At 45.9% G+C, this 17782-nt stretch overlaps 1 protein-coding gene across 2 annotated transcripts in view; it reads left to right on the top strand.

Annotated features, from left to right (window-relative positions):
- The window catches only part of Pcnx2 (pecanex 2), a 159118-nt gene that overhangs the window by 21406 nt on the left and 119930 nt on the right, over nucleotides 1-17782 (top strand). For both annotated transcript variants that reach the window (XM_027404801.2, XM_035442761.1), the window contains exons 7-9: nucleotides 353-498; nucleotides 2832-2925; nucleotides 15143-15278. In XM_027404801.2, coding sequence (XP_027260602.1) covers nucleotides 353-498; nucleotides 2832-2925; nucleotides 15143-15278 — 376 coding nt within the window. The remainder of the gene's footprint in view (nucleotides 1-352; nucleotides 499-2831; nucleotides 2926-15142; nucleotides 15279-17782) is intronic.

Below are 17782 nucleotides of genomic sequence, written 5' to 3'. Positions count from 1 at the left end.
CATCAAAAGCAGTGAGGGCAGGAACTCAAACAGGGAAGGAACCTGGAGGCAGGAGCTGATGCAGAGGACATGGAGGAGTACTGCTTACTGGCTTGCTCTCCATGGCTTGTTCAATTATAGAAGTTTCTTATAGAGCCCAGGACTACTGGCCCAAGGGTGGCCCACTCACAATGGGCTGGGTCCTCCCCCATCAATCACTAGTTAAGAAACTGCCTAACAGGTTTGCTGATAGCCCGATCTTATGGAGGCATTTTCTTAATTGAGGCTCCCTCCTCTCTGATGACTCTAGCTTGTGTCAAACTGACATAAAACTAGCCAGCACACCATCCTTGAACTTTTTGTATGTGTTAAGTTTCCAGGGCAGTCGACAAAGGCAGATCATCTACAGAGTGACTTCCCAACAGGACAGCTCGGTGCTGCAGGTCATCAGTGGGCCGGAGACATCTGTGCAGGAGGAAATGTCCCTGGGTGCCATGCACGTTTTCATCGATGAGCATGGTGAGTCTTAAAGAACTGCTAGGGAGCCAGAAGTGGGATAGCCATGGCTTTCTTGGGAGTTCTGCTTGGTCCATAGTCTAAGTGTTAGATACTACATCAGTTGGACAGTCATGGGATTGCCTTGAGTATTCTTTGAGGTGCTCTCTCCTTTCTGCCTTGCCATGTGCTATGCTTATTATACCTGCAGTATGCTACTTACCCTTGATGTCTCATTTCCAATGAGAAGTTTTCAAGCAAACCTCAGAGTTAACCAGGTGCATCTGATTTTTGCTCTTTTAAAATATTTTATTTTTTTAAATTTATTTTTCTGACACAAGGGTTTATGTAGCTTGGGCTAGCTTCAAGTAACTATCTAGCTCAGACTGACCTTGAACTTCTTACACTCCAGTGCTGGGATGTCAGGTGTATGCGAGTATCCTTGGTTTATGTGGTCCTGGGATGGAAACCAGAGCTCTGTGCATGCCAGGCAAGCACTTTACCCACTGAGTACATCCCTGGGCACTGTACTTTGCTCTCTAAACACCCAATTCTTTACTTTCGTCTACACTATTACAGTAATTATTTCTTGTCTTCTAATAATCTGCTAATGGTATTTCCCTCCTCAAGTAGAGACTTCATTAGGGCACGTACATAGTGCCCGGTAAATATTTATTAGATATTTGTTAAATACTGATCCTCATAGCTTTTCCTGGCGACTTCATATAAAAATAAAATAGTTACATGAGGAATCATTAATTGATTTGGTTGGCTCAGAGTCCAAAGACAAGGGACATGGGCTCTGGTAGTTCTGGGCTAGGTCTTGGCTAGCATCCTTTGTAATTTCTTTAAGTTATTTTTTAATCAGTATACAATGTAGCAGGTTTCTTTATAGGGTTTTCACACGGGTTTATTTTTGGTCATCTCTCCTCCATCTCCCAGCCCCATCCTTGCATGAACCCTCCCATCGCATATTGGCCTTCGTCTTTGAAATCACATTGTTCTACTCTTCCTCACTCCTTCCGCTGATGGTTCTTTTTATTCCTCCCCGACCCCTTTCTAGTTTCTCGGTCTCTATATACACTCATTCCAACATAAACACAAATATATACAAATTGGAAATGAGAAGCTAGGGCCTACCTGTGAGAAAGCATGTGCTGTTTGTCTGCAAGGCTCCAGCCATTGTCAGGTACTAAGTACTCAGGATACTGACATTTGTGGCCTTTTCTAGCTCATTACTCTCTCTCTCTCTCTCTCTCTCTCTCTCTCTCTCTCTCTCTCACACACACACACACACACACACACACACACACACACACTTTTATCTAAGCCTCCAGAAGATGGAGGCCAGGCTTTGGCTTTGTTTGACACTTTGGAGCTGTGGCCCACTTTGCAGGTGTCTCCACCAGGGAGTTAAAAGCATTTCCTGGGGCCCCAAAGGAAGGTGATCCTTGGGACTAGTAGATTTCGTTGGGGCAGGAGCTAATTTTCACACTACAATACCCAGGACCCTCCAGCCAAACTAACTTAACTCTGCAAATGGATCCCTCACCTTCTCTTTTTTACCAGGCTGACACGAAATCAGCAGCCACACTTGCTCACCTTCCCTGAGGCAGCCTGGACTCTGTGCTGCAAGTCTAATGAGCCTCTTTTTATATGTGATACACATGTGCATGCGCACAGAAACCACCTGTTCCAGTCTTCCTCCAGTCCTGCTGGTACATGAATGAAACTTAGGGAAAAAACGTAGTAAAGGACTGGGGATGTATCTGCCTGTGGGGTACGATAAACCCTGGGGTAGATTCCTAGCACCACTTAGGAATAATCCCTCCTATAATCCCAGCACTCAAGAATCAAAGCAGGAGGATCAGGAGTTCAAGGGTGTCATGCTACACAGTAAGTTCAAGGCCAGCCTAGGCTACCTGGGAAAGAATATTAAGTATAGTAGCCCATGCCTGTAATCCCAGCATAAGGCTGAGGCAGGAAGATTGATAGTTGGATACCAGCCCTGACACCATAGGGAGAGAAAATGAAATGGAAAGAAAAAGCTAAAGAAAAGGAAACAGAAAAGAATTGACTAGCAGAATGATACTGATAATGATACCAAAGGCAGAGACGTAGTGAGTACTGTGGGTGTACCAGGTAGACACAGAGAACCATTTTCTTGGTGATTTTCTTTAAATGTCATTCTCCTTTGGTAAATAAACTTCTGATTCAATGTCAAACAGAACAAAACAAACCCAGTCACTCCATGGACAGTCTGCCAGGGCTGCCTTTAGCTTGAAGATGGTATAAGTGAGCTTGTGCTTCATAGACAATGGGATGATATTATTGGCTCAAATCTCATGATTTTTCAGGAGAAATCAAGTCATGCTATTTAAAGTCTGGAAATCAGAAAGAAGGCTCCTCCCAGCATCCACCCTTGAACCCTGACTGTGTCTCTCGTGCCAGGTGAGTGGGCTTTGCCTCCAGGTCTGGTCAAGGCAGAGGTTTGTGTGAAATGAAAATATGACATTATAGAAAATGCAGCAGAACCATTTTGGGGGCCAGACCCTAGTGGAAGGTGAACAGGACATGTAGGTGGAGACAGGGAGAAGGCCTATGTGAAGTAATCTGAGCTCAGCTCTCTAGAAGACAGTGCAACATCTGCCCAAGGGCACACTGGAGATGAGGGTGCTTCTCTCTCCCAGGCCATTCAGCACTAGAGGGCCTATGTGTCTTTTCTGTTTTGCTGAAAATTTGTTAAGCAGCTCCTAGTTCTTAGTAGGTGAGTTCCCTTGGTACCAAAGAAGCTTGCACAGCTAGACAGTGCACTGCCTCACAGTGCACAGAGCCAGCTGTTCAGCTCACCAGCTGTGGGGTAGGTCTGAGGTTCCCTGGGCTTAGAGATTCTTTATGGCAATCCGAATGGGTAGGTCTCAGTTGTTTGCTGTAAATAAGGAGGTAAATCTATTATGTGTGGTGGATTAGAATTGCATGTGTGTTTGAAGAACTACAGACTATGATGGTATAATTGGCATGTGGTGAGCTTCCCACATGCAGACTATAAATGGTGTTTTAAGAATCTAGGGTTGTGGCTCTGTTGGTAGGACTGAGTTGAAGTCCTCCATTCCAACTCCAGCACTGTATAAACAAAGCATGGTGGCATGGAACTGTATCCTGGCTCTTGCAAGGTGGTGGATGCAAGAGGATACAAAATTCAAGGTCATTGTCAGTTGCAGAGCAATGTTGAGGCCAGTCTGAGCTACATGAGACCTGGCCTCAAACAAAACAAACAAAATCTAACTCCAGTGGCCTCATGTTTCCTGAGTCATGAGTTTTTCAGGGGTGCGATGGGGATTTTTCAGGGAGCCTAAAACAAAGGACATCATTTTCCTTGTCATCATGCACTAGCCTCTGGAATGTTCTCTTATTGGTTCTATGACCCCATCATCAACTCTCACCTCATCAAAAATGCCAGTGCCAATGTCTGTGCCTTGAGGTCTTTTCTTCCTGCCACCCCATCCTCCCCCCTCTGCTCTGATGTGTTATTCTTGAACCCCCGTTAGTCCTGCAGGGACAGGGCCTGTATTTCACCTCCACCCTGACCTGCAACCTCCTCCCAACCTCAGGTACCAGTGTGTGCACCAATCAAAGCCAGCTTCCCCAGCCAGAGGCAAGCGGAATCCCTGAGCAAACAGATACTTGAAAAGAAAAGCTTGCACCCTCACTCAACTCTAGTTTTAGCACATGAAATGATTGCAGCTTGTGAGTTTCATCATCTAGCATATAGCAGCTTTCTCAAATGACATCTTCCATTGCAGGAAAACACAGGGCTGGGAACTGTCGCATCTCCCTAGAGGCAGGTTGACATGTTCTTATGCTAAATTCAGAGCAAACAGAAACCTCCTATTTCATCCCAGCGTAAAGGCATGACTTTTGCTTTTGTTGGGGTTTTGTTCGTTTCTTCCGAGTAAATATGCACTACTTTCTTCCAGTAATGCCAGTGTTCTGATTCAAGATAATGATCTATGATAGCTGCATTTTCCGTTTTCAATAAATGTGTTTATTTTTATTGTTTTTTAAAATTCTTTTTTTTGTTTGTTTGTATGGGTGTTTTGCCTACATGTATGTATACTATACGTGTGTAGTGCCCTTGAAGACCAGAAGTGGGCGCCAGATCTCCAAGGACTGGAGTTACAGAAAGTTGTGAGCCACCCTATGGGTGCTGGAAATTGAGCCCCGGTCTTCTGAAAGAGCAGCCAGTGCTCTTAACTTCTGAGCCATTGTTCAAAACCCCTAACTGACTTTATTACATACACAGGAAGCCAAAGTAAAAGAAAAATAGCAAGTGATGCATAGATGTTAGATGGTGACCTCTGCTACAGACGGCTCTCCTTCTGGCTGTCCTCAAGGGCACCTCAAGGTTTTCACTCTTGGGCTGTTTTGCTGATTTTTTTCATTCTTGTTTCAGTTAGGGAAGCAGCCCTGTCCAGACAAGGGACACTTTGAGACTGACATACACTTGCATTTATATGTCTGTCTGGGCTTGGGAGTGGGGAGTGAACTGTGTTTTCAGAGCCAGACCCTTAGGTAGCTCAAACAGCAAGTGACAATTTACAAATACAACATACATTGCAGCCACACATTTTGAGCTTTGAAAAACTGAGACCAGGGACAAGAGAGATGGCTCAACAGTTAGGAACACTTGCTGCTCTTGCAGGGGACAAGAGTTCAGTTCTCAGTAGTCACATTGGGTGGCTCACGGACATCTGTAACTTCAGCTCCAGGGGATCCCCCTCTCTCTTCTGGTCTCTGTGGACACCTGTGCACACACGGTGCACATACAGACAAGTAATCATACTCACATGTACATACATACAAATAAAATTTCAAAACAAAGCCATAAAGGGTGTGCATGTGGGTGAGAAGGGCTGTGGAGTTTCCACACCACCTCAGTGAGTGGCCCCCACTCACTTGCTTTCTCTCTTTAATTTCTCTTTATCAGTCGCCCCCATTCTTGCTTTCTTTCACTTTCTCTGCACTTTCCATACTAGAGTTCTTTTACGTCTATGTACTTTGGGAGTTGAATCTCAGGACCTCATGCATGCTAGATGAACCCCATCCCCAGTGCCTCACGGAGAGATTCTAGGCAGGTGTTCTATCACTAAGCAGTATCCCATCACCTCATCCTAGATTCCAGGCAGCACTCTACCAGTGAGCTGAGCTTCCAGCCCCTCACCAGAGGATTATAGCGAGCATCCTTCCCCTGTGCTACAGCCAACCATGCATTAGTTCATTTGGGGCAAGTGCTCTCTGTGGGTTTTCAGCCCATCACTGGTGTGGGTGTGTGAGCACATGGGGGGAGGGGTGGCATCTCCTAATCACTGTCTCTAAACCCAAAGGTAAAGAATGACCTCTGACCCAGCCAGAGCAATGACAGCTGCTGGCAGCTTTGCCACCAGGAAGAGCCAGGGGTCTCCCACCTTACATTGCATCCCAGCATGCCCTGCGTCTTTGTGAAGCAACCTGGTAGCTCATAGCCCCGAGAGAGTTATCAACACATGTGAATACAGAATTGACAGGACTTCCTTCTATCTGAGAGAAACTAGAGCAAACGGAAACTTCCAGCCTCACTCTCTCGGAACCTTCTATGTAGACATGAGCAGAGCTCCCAGCTGCATGTTCTCTGAGGGAAGCAGTTCTTTATCAGCCAGAAAGCTGAAATGGAGGTAGAGCTGATGTGAGACCCAGACCTGCTCCAGGTCCATTTCTGACATGAGTTCGAATCCCAGCACCTGTGTTTATTTTGTTTCATATGGTTTAATTTTTTACTTGTTACATTTGAAAATTTTGCCTTACACTTTTTATTTATTTTAGGGTGTGTGTGTGTGCCTCACCGTACTTATGTGGAGGTCAAAGGATAGCTTTTCTCTTTCCACCACATAGATCCTAGGAAGCAGACTTTTGGGGTCATCAGGTTTAGTGGCAAGTACCTTTACTCACTGAGCCACATTGCTGTTCCTTGTCAACTTTTTTGACCCATAAGTTGAGAGAAACAATGAATTAACACACTGGCTTGCTTTAAAAATTGAAGTTGGGCTGGGAAGTTAAAACACTTGGTAAAACACTTGCTACATAGGCATAGGGACCTAGAATTCACATTAAAAAGTCAGGTGTGGTGCAGCACACTTGTAATCTAAGCATGGGATAGTAGACATGGGTAGATCTCCAAAACTCACTGGCCAGCCAGCTCACCTTAGTCAGCAGACCTTGGGTAATGAGAATGCCTTCTCTCAAAACAAGGTGGGTGGCACCTGAGAGATGACACCAGAGCTTGACCTCTGACAATCACAGGGAACACATGCACACACGTGTGCGGGCATGTGCACACACGCATTTATGCAGTTTTCAAGACAGAGCCTACTGTGGAGCGTACTTGGTGTCATGTGTTTGTCTCTTCTGGGTAGAAAAGGAGGACAAAGTTCAGTGTTAACTTGTCACAGCAGCCAGCCAACCCCTGGCATGTGCCAGGAGGAAGCTCGGTCTCATCAGGGGCCACTTTACCTGTCTGTGGAGTGAGCAGCTAAGGACATAGTCTTTTCCCAGAAGCCTGTGGTCCAATGCCCTGGAATCTAAGGCAGCTTGAGGGTGTGTAGTTAATAGTCTGTCTCTAGCACTTACAGCCATTAAGTTCTGGATCCTCCAACTGTAGCAAATTAAAATGTTGACTTTCAGATTGGAAGGGGGCCTGGCTAGGGCTCCATAAGCTATTCACCAATGAAGGTACTGGAAAAAAAGCTCTTCCGCTCTAAGGTGACCTCAGTGGCTGGGAGCACCTCCAACTAAATTGTTAAACTGCTGGATCCCATTACTGGCAGGAAGGCGACTCTCTTAGCCATTGTGAGGCCTGGTTGTCACGTGCCAGTTTTATGTCCCAGATGCTCAGCTCTAAATGGGAACTTGTGGGCCATGTAACTTCCATATCTCTTTAGGGATTCCTGAAGGAAGCTAAGAAAGGAAGTTCATTTCCCCTCCTGACCCCCCCTCCCCCTACCCCCCCCAAAAGACGGTAAGAAACAGCACACCTCCCCCCACTGCTGAAGACTCGTGGAGCACCTTGAGTCACACACTAACTGTTCATCAAGCAGGTGCCTTGGGGAAGGTTATCTGAATGTACTCTGCTTTCCCCAGAAACCTGAACTGCAGCCTTTCCAGGGGCTGCTGGGAAATACTGCCTCACTATAAACTCCCTCCATGTTTAACTGACTGGAACACAGGACTGATTTAGTAGTTCAGAGCCCAGAGTGAGCTGATTTGCTGAAAACTGATCTGGAAGTAGGTCATTAGCCCAGGAAATGGAAGAAGTTGCCTGGAAAGTTAACGAATGTTCAGAGTTGAAATGGTTCACTTCACATTGGACTTCCACTCTTCATTTTCAGGCTTTGTAATGAAAATACCACCCACACCCCCTGCTCTCTCTCTCTCTCTCTCTCTCTCTCTGTGTGTGTGTGTGTGTGTGTGTGTGTAGGCCAGAAGAGAACTTCAGATATCGTTTGAGACAGTCTCTCATTGCCCTGGAGCTCCACAAGCAGGCTAGGCTGGCTGGAGTGAGCCCCCCCCCCCAGCTGTCTCTGCCTCCTCAGTGCAGGGATTACAAACACACATTGCCACGCTTCACTGTGTCGGTTCTGGGGATCGAACTCACGTCCTTACACTTGCAAGGCAAACACTTCATTGACTGAGTTATCTCTCCAGCCCTTGTTTGCTTTTTGAGACATGCAGCCCAGGCTAGTCTTGCACTTTGGGTCCTCCTGCCTCTGTCTCCAGGTTCTGGGCTGACAGTCATGAATACAAACTTTTAGTCTTTGTTCAGCAAAGATTTCTATTTATTTTGTCTACAAATTTCCCAAGTATTGTCTTTCCTTTGAAAGTCCCAACCTTGATGTTAGCACGGTTCTCAGTCCATCTCTCAGGGGACTTTGTTTCTTTTTTCTTTTTTTTTTTTTTTCGGGGAGGGGGTTGTCTCATTGGGACCTGGGCCTCACCAAGTAGAATGGATTTGCTGGCTGGTGCTCACCAAGGGCCCACCATTCTCTGCCTCCCCAGTGCTGAGATCACAAGAGCATACCCAAATTTTGTGTCCGTTCTGGGGCTCAAACTGTCCTCATGCTTGTGTGGCAAATGCTTCATCCCCATCTCCTCAGCCTACAGCCATGATGTTTAAGGATGCACCTGGGTCTCAAAGAAGGGTGTGCCAGAAATAGTCACCTGACTTTTGCCTTATTCCAAGGAAGTGGAGACCTTGAGCTTGGAAGAGCAGGGGGGAGGGGCACTACAGTAAGACTGTGGGGTGTGCAGAACAGTGAGATATGGGGGCTGCTCAGTAAACCTGATAACTGCACTCAGCACAGCACATTTCAACACTGGCTGGGGATACTTAACCCCAGGCACGAAGCTGTGTCACTGTTAATTTGAATGAGAGATGTGTGTTTGCTGTGCCAGCATTAAAAAAGACTTGGGAAACCTTGCTGCCTTTGATCACAGTGAGGGCCAGGTGATGGGCCTTCCCGTGGTTTCTTCCCTGCCCTTGCTGATTTCTCTATCTTTGTTGATCTCTGTTCCTCCCATAATGGCCCTCATCCTGGGGACTCTGGTGCAAAGTTAAGAGGCAGTGTTTCTCCCCCAGCCTAGAGTCCCAGGAACAGAAATCCAAGCTGGAAGCTGAGGCCTTTTGCCTGCGCACAGCCCCAGCTGCCACACGGGGGCACACTCCATCCACTTGCTTTCTCTCTGCTACCTCTTGCAGACTTCCTCTCATTTGTGTGGTCTTAAGAAAGGAGCGTTGATCCCCACCTTAAAGCCAGCTCCCTGTTAGAAACACCCCACCCCCCATCTGCTGTCCTTCAGTGTCCTTCTCAGCCAGTGAGCATGCTGCACTAACTTCTTTCCTAAGGCATCCCTCTTATATCCCGCCATCCATCCATCCCACAGTGGAGCCCCGTGAAGGGCAGGCAGAAGAGGACAGTAAACTGTTGTTTTAAAATCTAGCGAGGACAAACAATTTCAGTCGATGTTTTCTCTGTCACTGGGAAGCAGCTTTACCCTGGGATTGTTTTGTGACCTTTTGAGGTTTCCATTAGGTAGGAGGGGGAGCTAAGGCCAGTGGAGTGCAGCGAATCTAACACCCAGCACCAACCACTGTCCACTCCAGACCCGCCCTGTCCCAGCCAGCCCAGCAGAGATTCTAGCTGTAGGTGTTTGTTTTTGCATGTTTGTTTGAAACAGCATCTCACCACACGGTGTAGCTGAGACTGGTCTCAGACTCCCAGCTATCCTCCTGCCTCAGTCACTTAAGTGCTGGAATTCCATGTTGTCGCTACCAGGGGCCAGCTTATTCTCCATCTTACTGATTCCCTTCCAGGGCTGGCTCTTCTTGCCACCCCACCCCCACCCCCAGCTTCCTTCCCCGAGGCTATGCTGAGCTCTCTCTCTCCTCTGCTTTCACCCTGAATGGAACTAGTAGACCAGAGACCAACCATCCTCATACTGACAGAGACCTGGTGGTATTGTTGAGACAGCCATTCCACAGAGTGGGCTTTCTCTATCCGCAGATGTTTCAGGTAGTGGGAATGTCTCTGGACATCCCCTAAGGAATGGTCCTGGAGTGTAATGCTCATTAACACAGTAAAGAGCTTTGGTCTCGTGCTTCTTTAATGCTACAGCCACCACAGCCCTAGAGGAGAACAGGCCTGGAAAGCAGCTCCATTTGATGGATGCTTTGCTAATCACAGAAGTCCCTCTGGGCTGCATGAGAGCCAGCACAGGTGACAATGTATGCTTGTGATAAGGACCCAGTCAAAGCTAGTGAAAGAGGTTCCTTGAGAGGGAAGCTGACCTACCGTTGGAGTCTGTGTTAGATGTGATGAGTGACAGCTTGACCCTTTTCCCGCTGCCACTGGAGCCAAGGTGTTATCTATGGGAAGGCTTAGCAGCCATCTTGTTACCTGTCAAGTTCCCCATCAATAGAAGGCAACAGAGACCAGAATCTCTCACCAAGTACCTGACGTAGGGACATTCTATCTAGTCTATTGCAGTTCTCACAATCTCCAGGAGGGAATCACTTCTCTCTTACAGGTGTAGATCCACAGTGGGAAAACATTGTGCTCAAAGTCCGGGTAATCAACCGAACAGCAGTGGCTTAGACCCACTTCTGTTTATTCTAGAACTCACCCAAAGGTTTTGAAGAAAAAAAAAACAAAACAAACAAACAAACAGATGGCATGCCTCTTTAATCCCTGTACTCAGGAGTTAGAGGCAGGGGAGTCTCTGTGAGCTTCAGGCCAGCCTATATAGTGATTTCCAGGCCCTCCAGGGTTACACAGTGAGATCCTGTGTCAATTGAAAAAAAAAAAAAGAGCAAATAAAACCAACCCTTAGATTATATAAGATATTTAAACTGTTTACCCACAAAAGCTACTTATTTATTTTAATTTTAAGACATTTTGATTAGCTTATTTGGGGGGAGTATTTAGAGATCAGAGGACAATTTGGGGATGATAGTTTTTCTCCTAGGGATCAAAACAAGCATCTTTATTCACTGAGCTATCTCTATGGCCAATATTTACTTTGGAGACAGATTCTCACACCTCCCAGGCCAGCCTTGAATGCACTATGTAGTCTAGGATAACCTGGAACTGTTGAACCTCCTGAGTCCACCTTCTTAGTCCTGGGATTACAGGTGTGTGCCAGCCCACAAACGCTTGTAAACCCAGGGCTTTGTGCATGCCAGACAAGTACTCTACTGAGTCCCAGGCCCAACCCAGTGTTATGGCATATTATTTTGCAATTAAAGCATGTTTAATAATATGGAGGATCAAGCCCAGGAGTGGCCCCTCCTTAGAGTCCTGTTCTTGGCAGGAAACATTGGCAGTCACTCTCTAGCAGAGCTGTTTCTGATGCATCAGCAGGGGAGGGTCCGTATGTCTCTAACTCCCCACACAGGGGTTCGGCTCTTTCCCATCTCCTGGCCCTGTGTCAGCATGACATCCCTCACCTGCAATGTAGTCTAGTTAGTTTCTTGGCTCCACTGTAGCTCTCACACACCAAATATCTGCGTCTCTGACCCTATCCTATCAAGGAACTTCCATTTCTATTTTGCCTCACTACAGACTTCCAGGCCATGTCACTTACTCAGCGGTGTGCATGCAAACAAGCAAAGTCCTGGTGAAAGCTGTCTTGATCAATCTAATGAATAGGTCCATTAGTGGCAGGTGTGATGAGCTAACCAGCAAGAATGGAAGTGCACAAGGGGGAGCAATCATTCCAAATAATGTAGGGACAGTGTGTTAGTGAGCAGGTCTCACTGTTGTGACCAAGTACCTGACCGCTGGGAGTTGACAGAGGATCGATTCCAGCTCATGAAATGGGGGTGGGGTTGGGGGTGTGTCTATCATGCTTAGGAAGACAATGCAGAAGTGGTCCTCACACTTGTATGGGTCAGGAAACAGACTGACCTGGAAGCAGGACTGGGCTATCACCTTCAAATTCCACCCCCAGTGACCTATTTCCTTCCAGCAAGGCCCACCTGCCAAATGTTTCACAACCTCTTAAAACAGTGCCACCAGCTGGAGACCCAGTGTTCACACACAGGTGTCTTTGGGAGACCATTTTCTATTCAGACTGTAACAGATGGATCAGCTGTTTAGAGCACACACTGCTCTTGCAGATGACTGGAGCTTCATTTCCAGACCATAATACACTGGGGTTTAGAGTTCCAGGTTCTGTGATGCTGACTTACCTGGTGTGCACTTGACATGATTTTTAGTAAGGAAGGTTTCATTGAATTATCCTTGCAATCACAAATTGCATCATACAAGTATAGAGGATCCGTGTGTGTGTGCACAGAAGTCAGGAGAGAAGAGAAAGGTGGTGGAACGTGATGAATAGTAGAGGTTAGAGGTCAGATCACGTCACTGACACACCTGCATCCCTCTGTTTAGCATAGTTCGGGCTGCAGGCTATTGAAGACTCCATTAAAAATGTATTAAATAGGATGAAACACATCTTGGAAAGTAAGACATTCTGTCTGGAGAGGGGTATATTGTGATTGAAGTCGAGCTGTAATCCGTGAGGTTAAGATACCTTTATTCAGATAAACACCAGCCAAACACAAGACAGAGTGTGCCCAGAGGCAACAGGCTAGGGAGGCCAGAGAGAGAGCGCTCCCACATCTGTCGCCCCCTTAAGAATTTCCCACGAGTCATCCTGAACCTCCCCTGACCACGCCCTTACAGGCCTTAGTCAAGCATACCTGAAGCCCCACCTCCTAGGAGGTGGGGCTACAGTGTCTCCCTACAATTCCCCTTTTAGTCTAAAAGAGGATTAAAACTTAATAGTGTAAAACATCCAAAATTAACAATCATAAAGGTGAAATACAAGAAGATACAATAATCTGCTATTGCACATCCTAACTATGTCTATTCCGGCTAAGCCCTAAAGTCATGTGAAAAGGATGTCCAACTTGAACACCTCCTTCCAATCCCAACTCTAAACAATAAGAAAGTTATTCCTAACTAGGCTTACACTACCCTAATAAACAATAGTGGGGAACGGGGGTATAGCATCTTCCAAGTTACTTCCTGCTGAAACGGGACTATAGTAGCCTTGAGGGGTCCTGTGGGAAGAAAATGTTAGTATAGTGAAAATCTTTAATGGATTTATATCCAGTTCATGTTAGATGGGATTTGCTTGATTGAAGATCTATGTTGAAATCCTCAACTTGATTGAAGTCAGTACTCGAAGCTCTGGTGGGAGTGTCAGCTGAAAGTAAGGGGTAGCCAAGCATACCTGTAGCCGGCTCCTAGGAGGCAGGGCCACAGTGTCTCCCTACAGAGGTGGTTTGTCCAAAAGTTCTAGCCACAAAGTCTGAACCCCACCTCATTCATGTGGGGAATCTGGGCATGGTGACAGTGCTGGGGAAGTGGAGACAGGTAGATCATGGGGCTTGCTGGCCAGCTAGCCTAGATGGATTGACAAGTATCAGGTCAAAAGTAAGGTACCTTGCCTCAAAAAATAATATGGAAAGGGGATCAGCAAGACGGCTTAAGGTGCTTGTCATGCAACTGGTGACCTGAGTTCACTCCCTGAAACTCTCAAAAATATACGAGGCAAATACTTAACTAATAAAATAGTTAAGGTGGCAAAAGAATAGCACCCAAGGCTGACCTCTGCTTCCCCATGAATGCACATGCACACAAAAAAGGGGGAGAGCAAACACATGTCCATAAACTTCCCTGTCCCTAGGTGACTCTTTAGAACTGTGCTATGTCTCCAATCCCAAGACACATACTAGCCAGATGAACGGATGATGAGACCAGTTTTATCACTGGGGCCAGGAAAGGACAGAGTCTTTCATGTCAGTCACACCTGCACCCCCCCCCATTAGCATACAATCTCAGCTATTTGCTTAAAATGGGGCCACACTGGTAGGAATTCCCTTAGAAACAATCATGGGATAAGTAGACTAATATTGTCTCCTAAAATGTAGGCCCCTGGCTGGGAAGTCACATGGAGATGTCTTAGTTTCTGCTTTCTGAGCTGAAGTAAGAGCTGAGGCCTAAAGAGATGGCTCAGCTGCTGAGAACACTTACTGTTCTTGCTAAGGATCTGAGTATAGTTACCGGCACCCACGACTGCCTGTAGCTCCAGGGCATCTGACACCCTACCCTGCACACACACAGGGGGCATGTACATATAAACATATATATATAAAGTTAAGAGGGCCAGGACTGTGATTCAAAGAGCTAAATTAAGTCCCATCAACCCACATATGATTTAAGATACCAAAAATTTCAGATAGAGACTTAAAGCCATTTAACAAAGGCCACTTCCGAAGGACCTTCCGGCTACCGCAAATGCACTTCTCTTGTGTAAATGGGCTTTCTTGCTTTGGGGTATCTATGGGAGTGATGTAGACAGAGTGCTGGGGTTGGAGAGCCAGCATAATGTCATAGTTCCTTTTTCCATTACGTGATCAAATGTCCTGAAGAAGCAACCCAAGGGTTACCTTGGCTCAGTTTGAGGGGACATTCCATCTTGGTCATGGGGAGTGGTTACAGGAGTCACATGACACAGTCAAGAAACAGAGAAAGGTGAATGCTGGTGTTCACCTTACTTCTTTTTTTATTCAGTTCAAAATGTTAAGGCATCACACACATACTCAGTGTCTTCCCACTTCACGTTACCAGCCTAGACACTCCCTCACAGACATGCCCAGAGGTGTGTCTCTTACGAGAGTCGAATCCCTGACAAGTTCACAATCAATGTGACCATCACTCAGAGGTTTTCATTACTGCTTCTTCCCAGCTGGGGTCTGGGAATTTCCAAGTCTACCTGTAGTGGTCACCTCTGTCCCATAAATATACAGGAAATCAGAGCTTTTGCCTCTGAGCACCAAGTATCCACTCACCTGCCCCAACTGTGTCCAGGCCTAGGGCTAGGGTCTTTGTGCCTGCAGCCAGCCTCACATGCAGGAGTTTTAGCTCTTTAGAGAGAACATAAGGATCAGGACCCAGACAGTCCCTTCTTGGGGCTGGACATCTCCAACCTCCTTGGGTTTCTGGGTAATAAATGAATGTATCCTAATACAAGATGGTCACCGAAGGATTGTTTTTTCCCCCATTCTCAGAGAGATTCTTCTCAGTTCCTCCAGTACCACCACTTCAGAAAGTCCGGATCCATCATCTGGGGACCCTGCTGTCAGTGCCCTTCAACAGCAGCTGTTACTCATGGTGGCTAGAAGGACACAGTCGGAAACCCCACGGGTAAGTGTACACCAGTGTTGCTGCTAGTGGTTGCTGTAGAAGCCTTGGGTCTGAGAGAGAGAGAGAGAGAGAGAGAGAGAGAGAGAGAGAGAGAGAGAGAGAGAGAGAGACAGACAGACAGACAGACACACACACAAACACACACAGAAATAGAGGCACATAGAGAGACACAGAAAGACAGATTATGTGACACGCATGCACACATATGCGTTCATGTGGGGGCATGTATGATGTATGGATGCAGGTATACATATGAGCATGTGTGTTTGGAGTCTGGAGGACAGTCTCAGGTGTCAAATTTGTAGTAATCCTCAGGAACATTGTCTATGTCTCTCATTAGCCTAGAATGCTCCAGGTAACCTAGGCTGGCTGGCCAGCAAGCCCCAGGGATTCACCCACTTCTGCCTCCCCAGTGCTGGGATTACAAATATGCACAACTTGTGCCTGTTTTTTGTTTTTTTTTTTTTCACGTGAGTTCTGGTAGTCAATCCAAGCCTCCTGCCTGTGCGATGAACATTTCACTGACGAGTCACCTCCCCAGCCAGCAGCAGGTCTTAAGGTCTATCTCCTACTGATGAGTCAGCTCTCACCCTGAGTTTCCCATGAAGCATCACTACAGGGATGTCTACTGAATAGTGGGGGGAAAAAAAGACCAAAAGCCACACAGATGGCAGGCAACACTCTGCTAACATTACTGTGTTCTGCTATCTCAATTGCTTTTCCAGATGCAATCTTTGCTTGTTTGGATGCACGAACCCCTCAAGAACATAGCTGGCTCTTTTGCCTTATCCCACATGGTTTTAAAAAATATCTGCTTTTAAAAAAATATGATAACCTTGAATTTATTGACTAATCCTGAAAAGATTCTTAAATATTTGATTTGGAAGAGGTTTTTGTTGTTGTTGGTCTGGATGACGTCAGGGCTGTAAAACATGAAGCCTTCTGTTATTTTACTAAGAAATTCTTGGTTAATGTTCAGTCACCCAGGCAAGCTTTAATGAGGCTTGGGGGAGCCAGAACAAGGATTCCCAGGCAGCAGCATCAGGGAAGGCTGGACACAGACACAGGCCTGCCTATGAGCTGCAACTGCAGCCTGGGCCTTAGGGAGTAGGGGACATGGCAGGCTTCTTAAGGGAAGGATTTCTTGGGGTTGACTTCCAAGAAGGCTGAGCTTCCTCTGGCTCAGCCTGAATGAAGAGGATTGCAGATGGGGCAAGCTCAAGTTCATGTGAAGTTTCTTAGTCTCCATGTTTGCCTTCCTCCTAGCAAAGTTTCCATTTCTTCTAAAGTGCCTCACCTTTGCAAAATTAATATGGTTTTATATTTGGTTTTAAGATGGCTCTGCAAAAATTTATCAAAGAAGTCTTATAATACCATGTGTTGAAATTTATACCCTACTGGCTAATGGGAAGGACAGACAGTTCTCAAAAGAAGAAACACAAATGACCAATAAGTATTTTAATATGTGTTCAACGTCCCTAGTCATTAGGGAAGTACAAATTAAAACTACTCTGAGATACCACGACACTTCAGTCAGAATGGCTATCAAGAAACTTGACAAGGGTTCTCTGCTGATGGGAGTGCAAACTAGTGCACTCATATGGTCCTCACTGTAGACTTTTCTTTAAAAATTAAAAGTGGGGGCTAGAGAGATGTCTCAGCAGTTAAGAACACATTCTGCTCTTGCATAGGACCCATTTTTGGTTCCCGGAATCCATGTCATGTGGCTTACAACCTCCTATAACTCCAGCTCCAGGGCATTTGATGCTCCCACCCGCACTACATTTAATACCTCCCCCCCATCACAAACACACATGCATATAATTAAAAATAAAAGTTTTTAAAAGAGCATCTATGTCAGTTTTGGATATGTACCAAAGGACTCCATATACCACCACAGAGACACTTCCTCATTCCTGTTTATTGCTGCTCTATTTACAATAGCCAGAAGACAGAAAGAGCCGAGGTGTCCATCAACAGATAATAAAAATGTGGTATATATACACACAACAGGATTTTATTTATTTATAAAGAAAAATGAAAATTTCAAGAAAATGGATAGTTCTAGAAATTATTGAGTGAAATAACCTAGACTCAGAAAAATGATTACCACGTTTCCTCTCATATGTGAATTCCAATGTTTACTATTTAGTTGGGGGGTATAAGTCATGAAACTAAAGGATAGCATGAGAGGGGACAAATGGGTGATGAGGAAGGATTGGGGGTCAGCAAAAGGACTCATGGGATACAAAGAGGAAAAGAGAAGAGAAGATGAGGTGAGAAGAGAATCACCAAAGAACACATTGTTGGATATGCCAGAAGGATTTGCAATACCTTGTTAGCTACTTAAAAAATAAATTAATGATGGATGGAAAGATGGCTCAGTGGTTAGGAACATTGGCTACTCTTACAGATGACCTGGGTTTGATTCCCCGTACCCATGTGGCAGCTCACAACTGCCTATCTCCATTTCCACAGGCACAAGGCATACACAGGGCACACGG

Source organism: Cricetulus griseus, chromosome 3 (assembly GCF_003668045.3).
Source record: "Cricetulus griseus strain 17A/GY chromosome 3, alternate assembly CriGri-PICRH-1.0, whole genome shotgun sequence".
NCBI classification, from domain to species: domain Eukaryota; kingdom Metazoa; phylum Chordata; class Mammalia; order Rodentia; family Cricetidae; genus Cricetulus; species Cricetulus griseus.
This window is presented reverse-complemented; position numbering and strand designations above follow the sequence as displayed.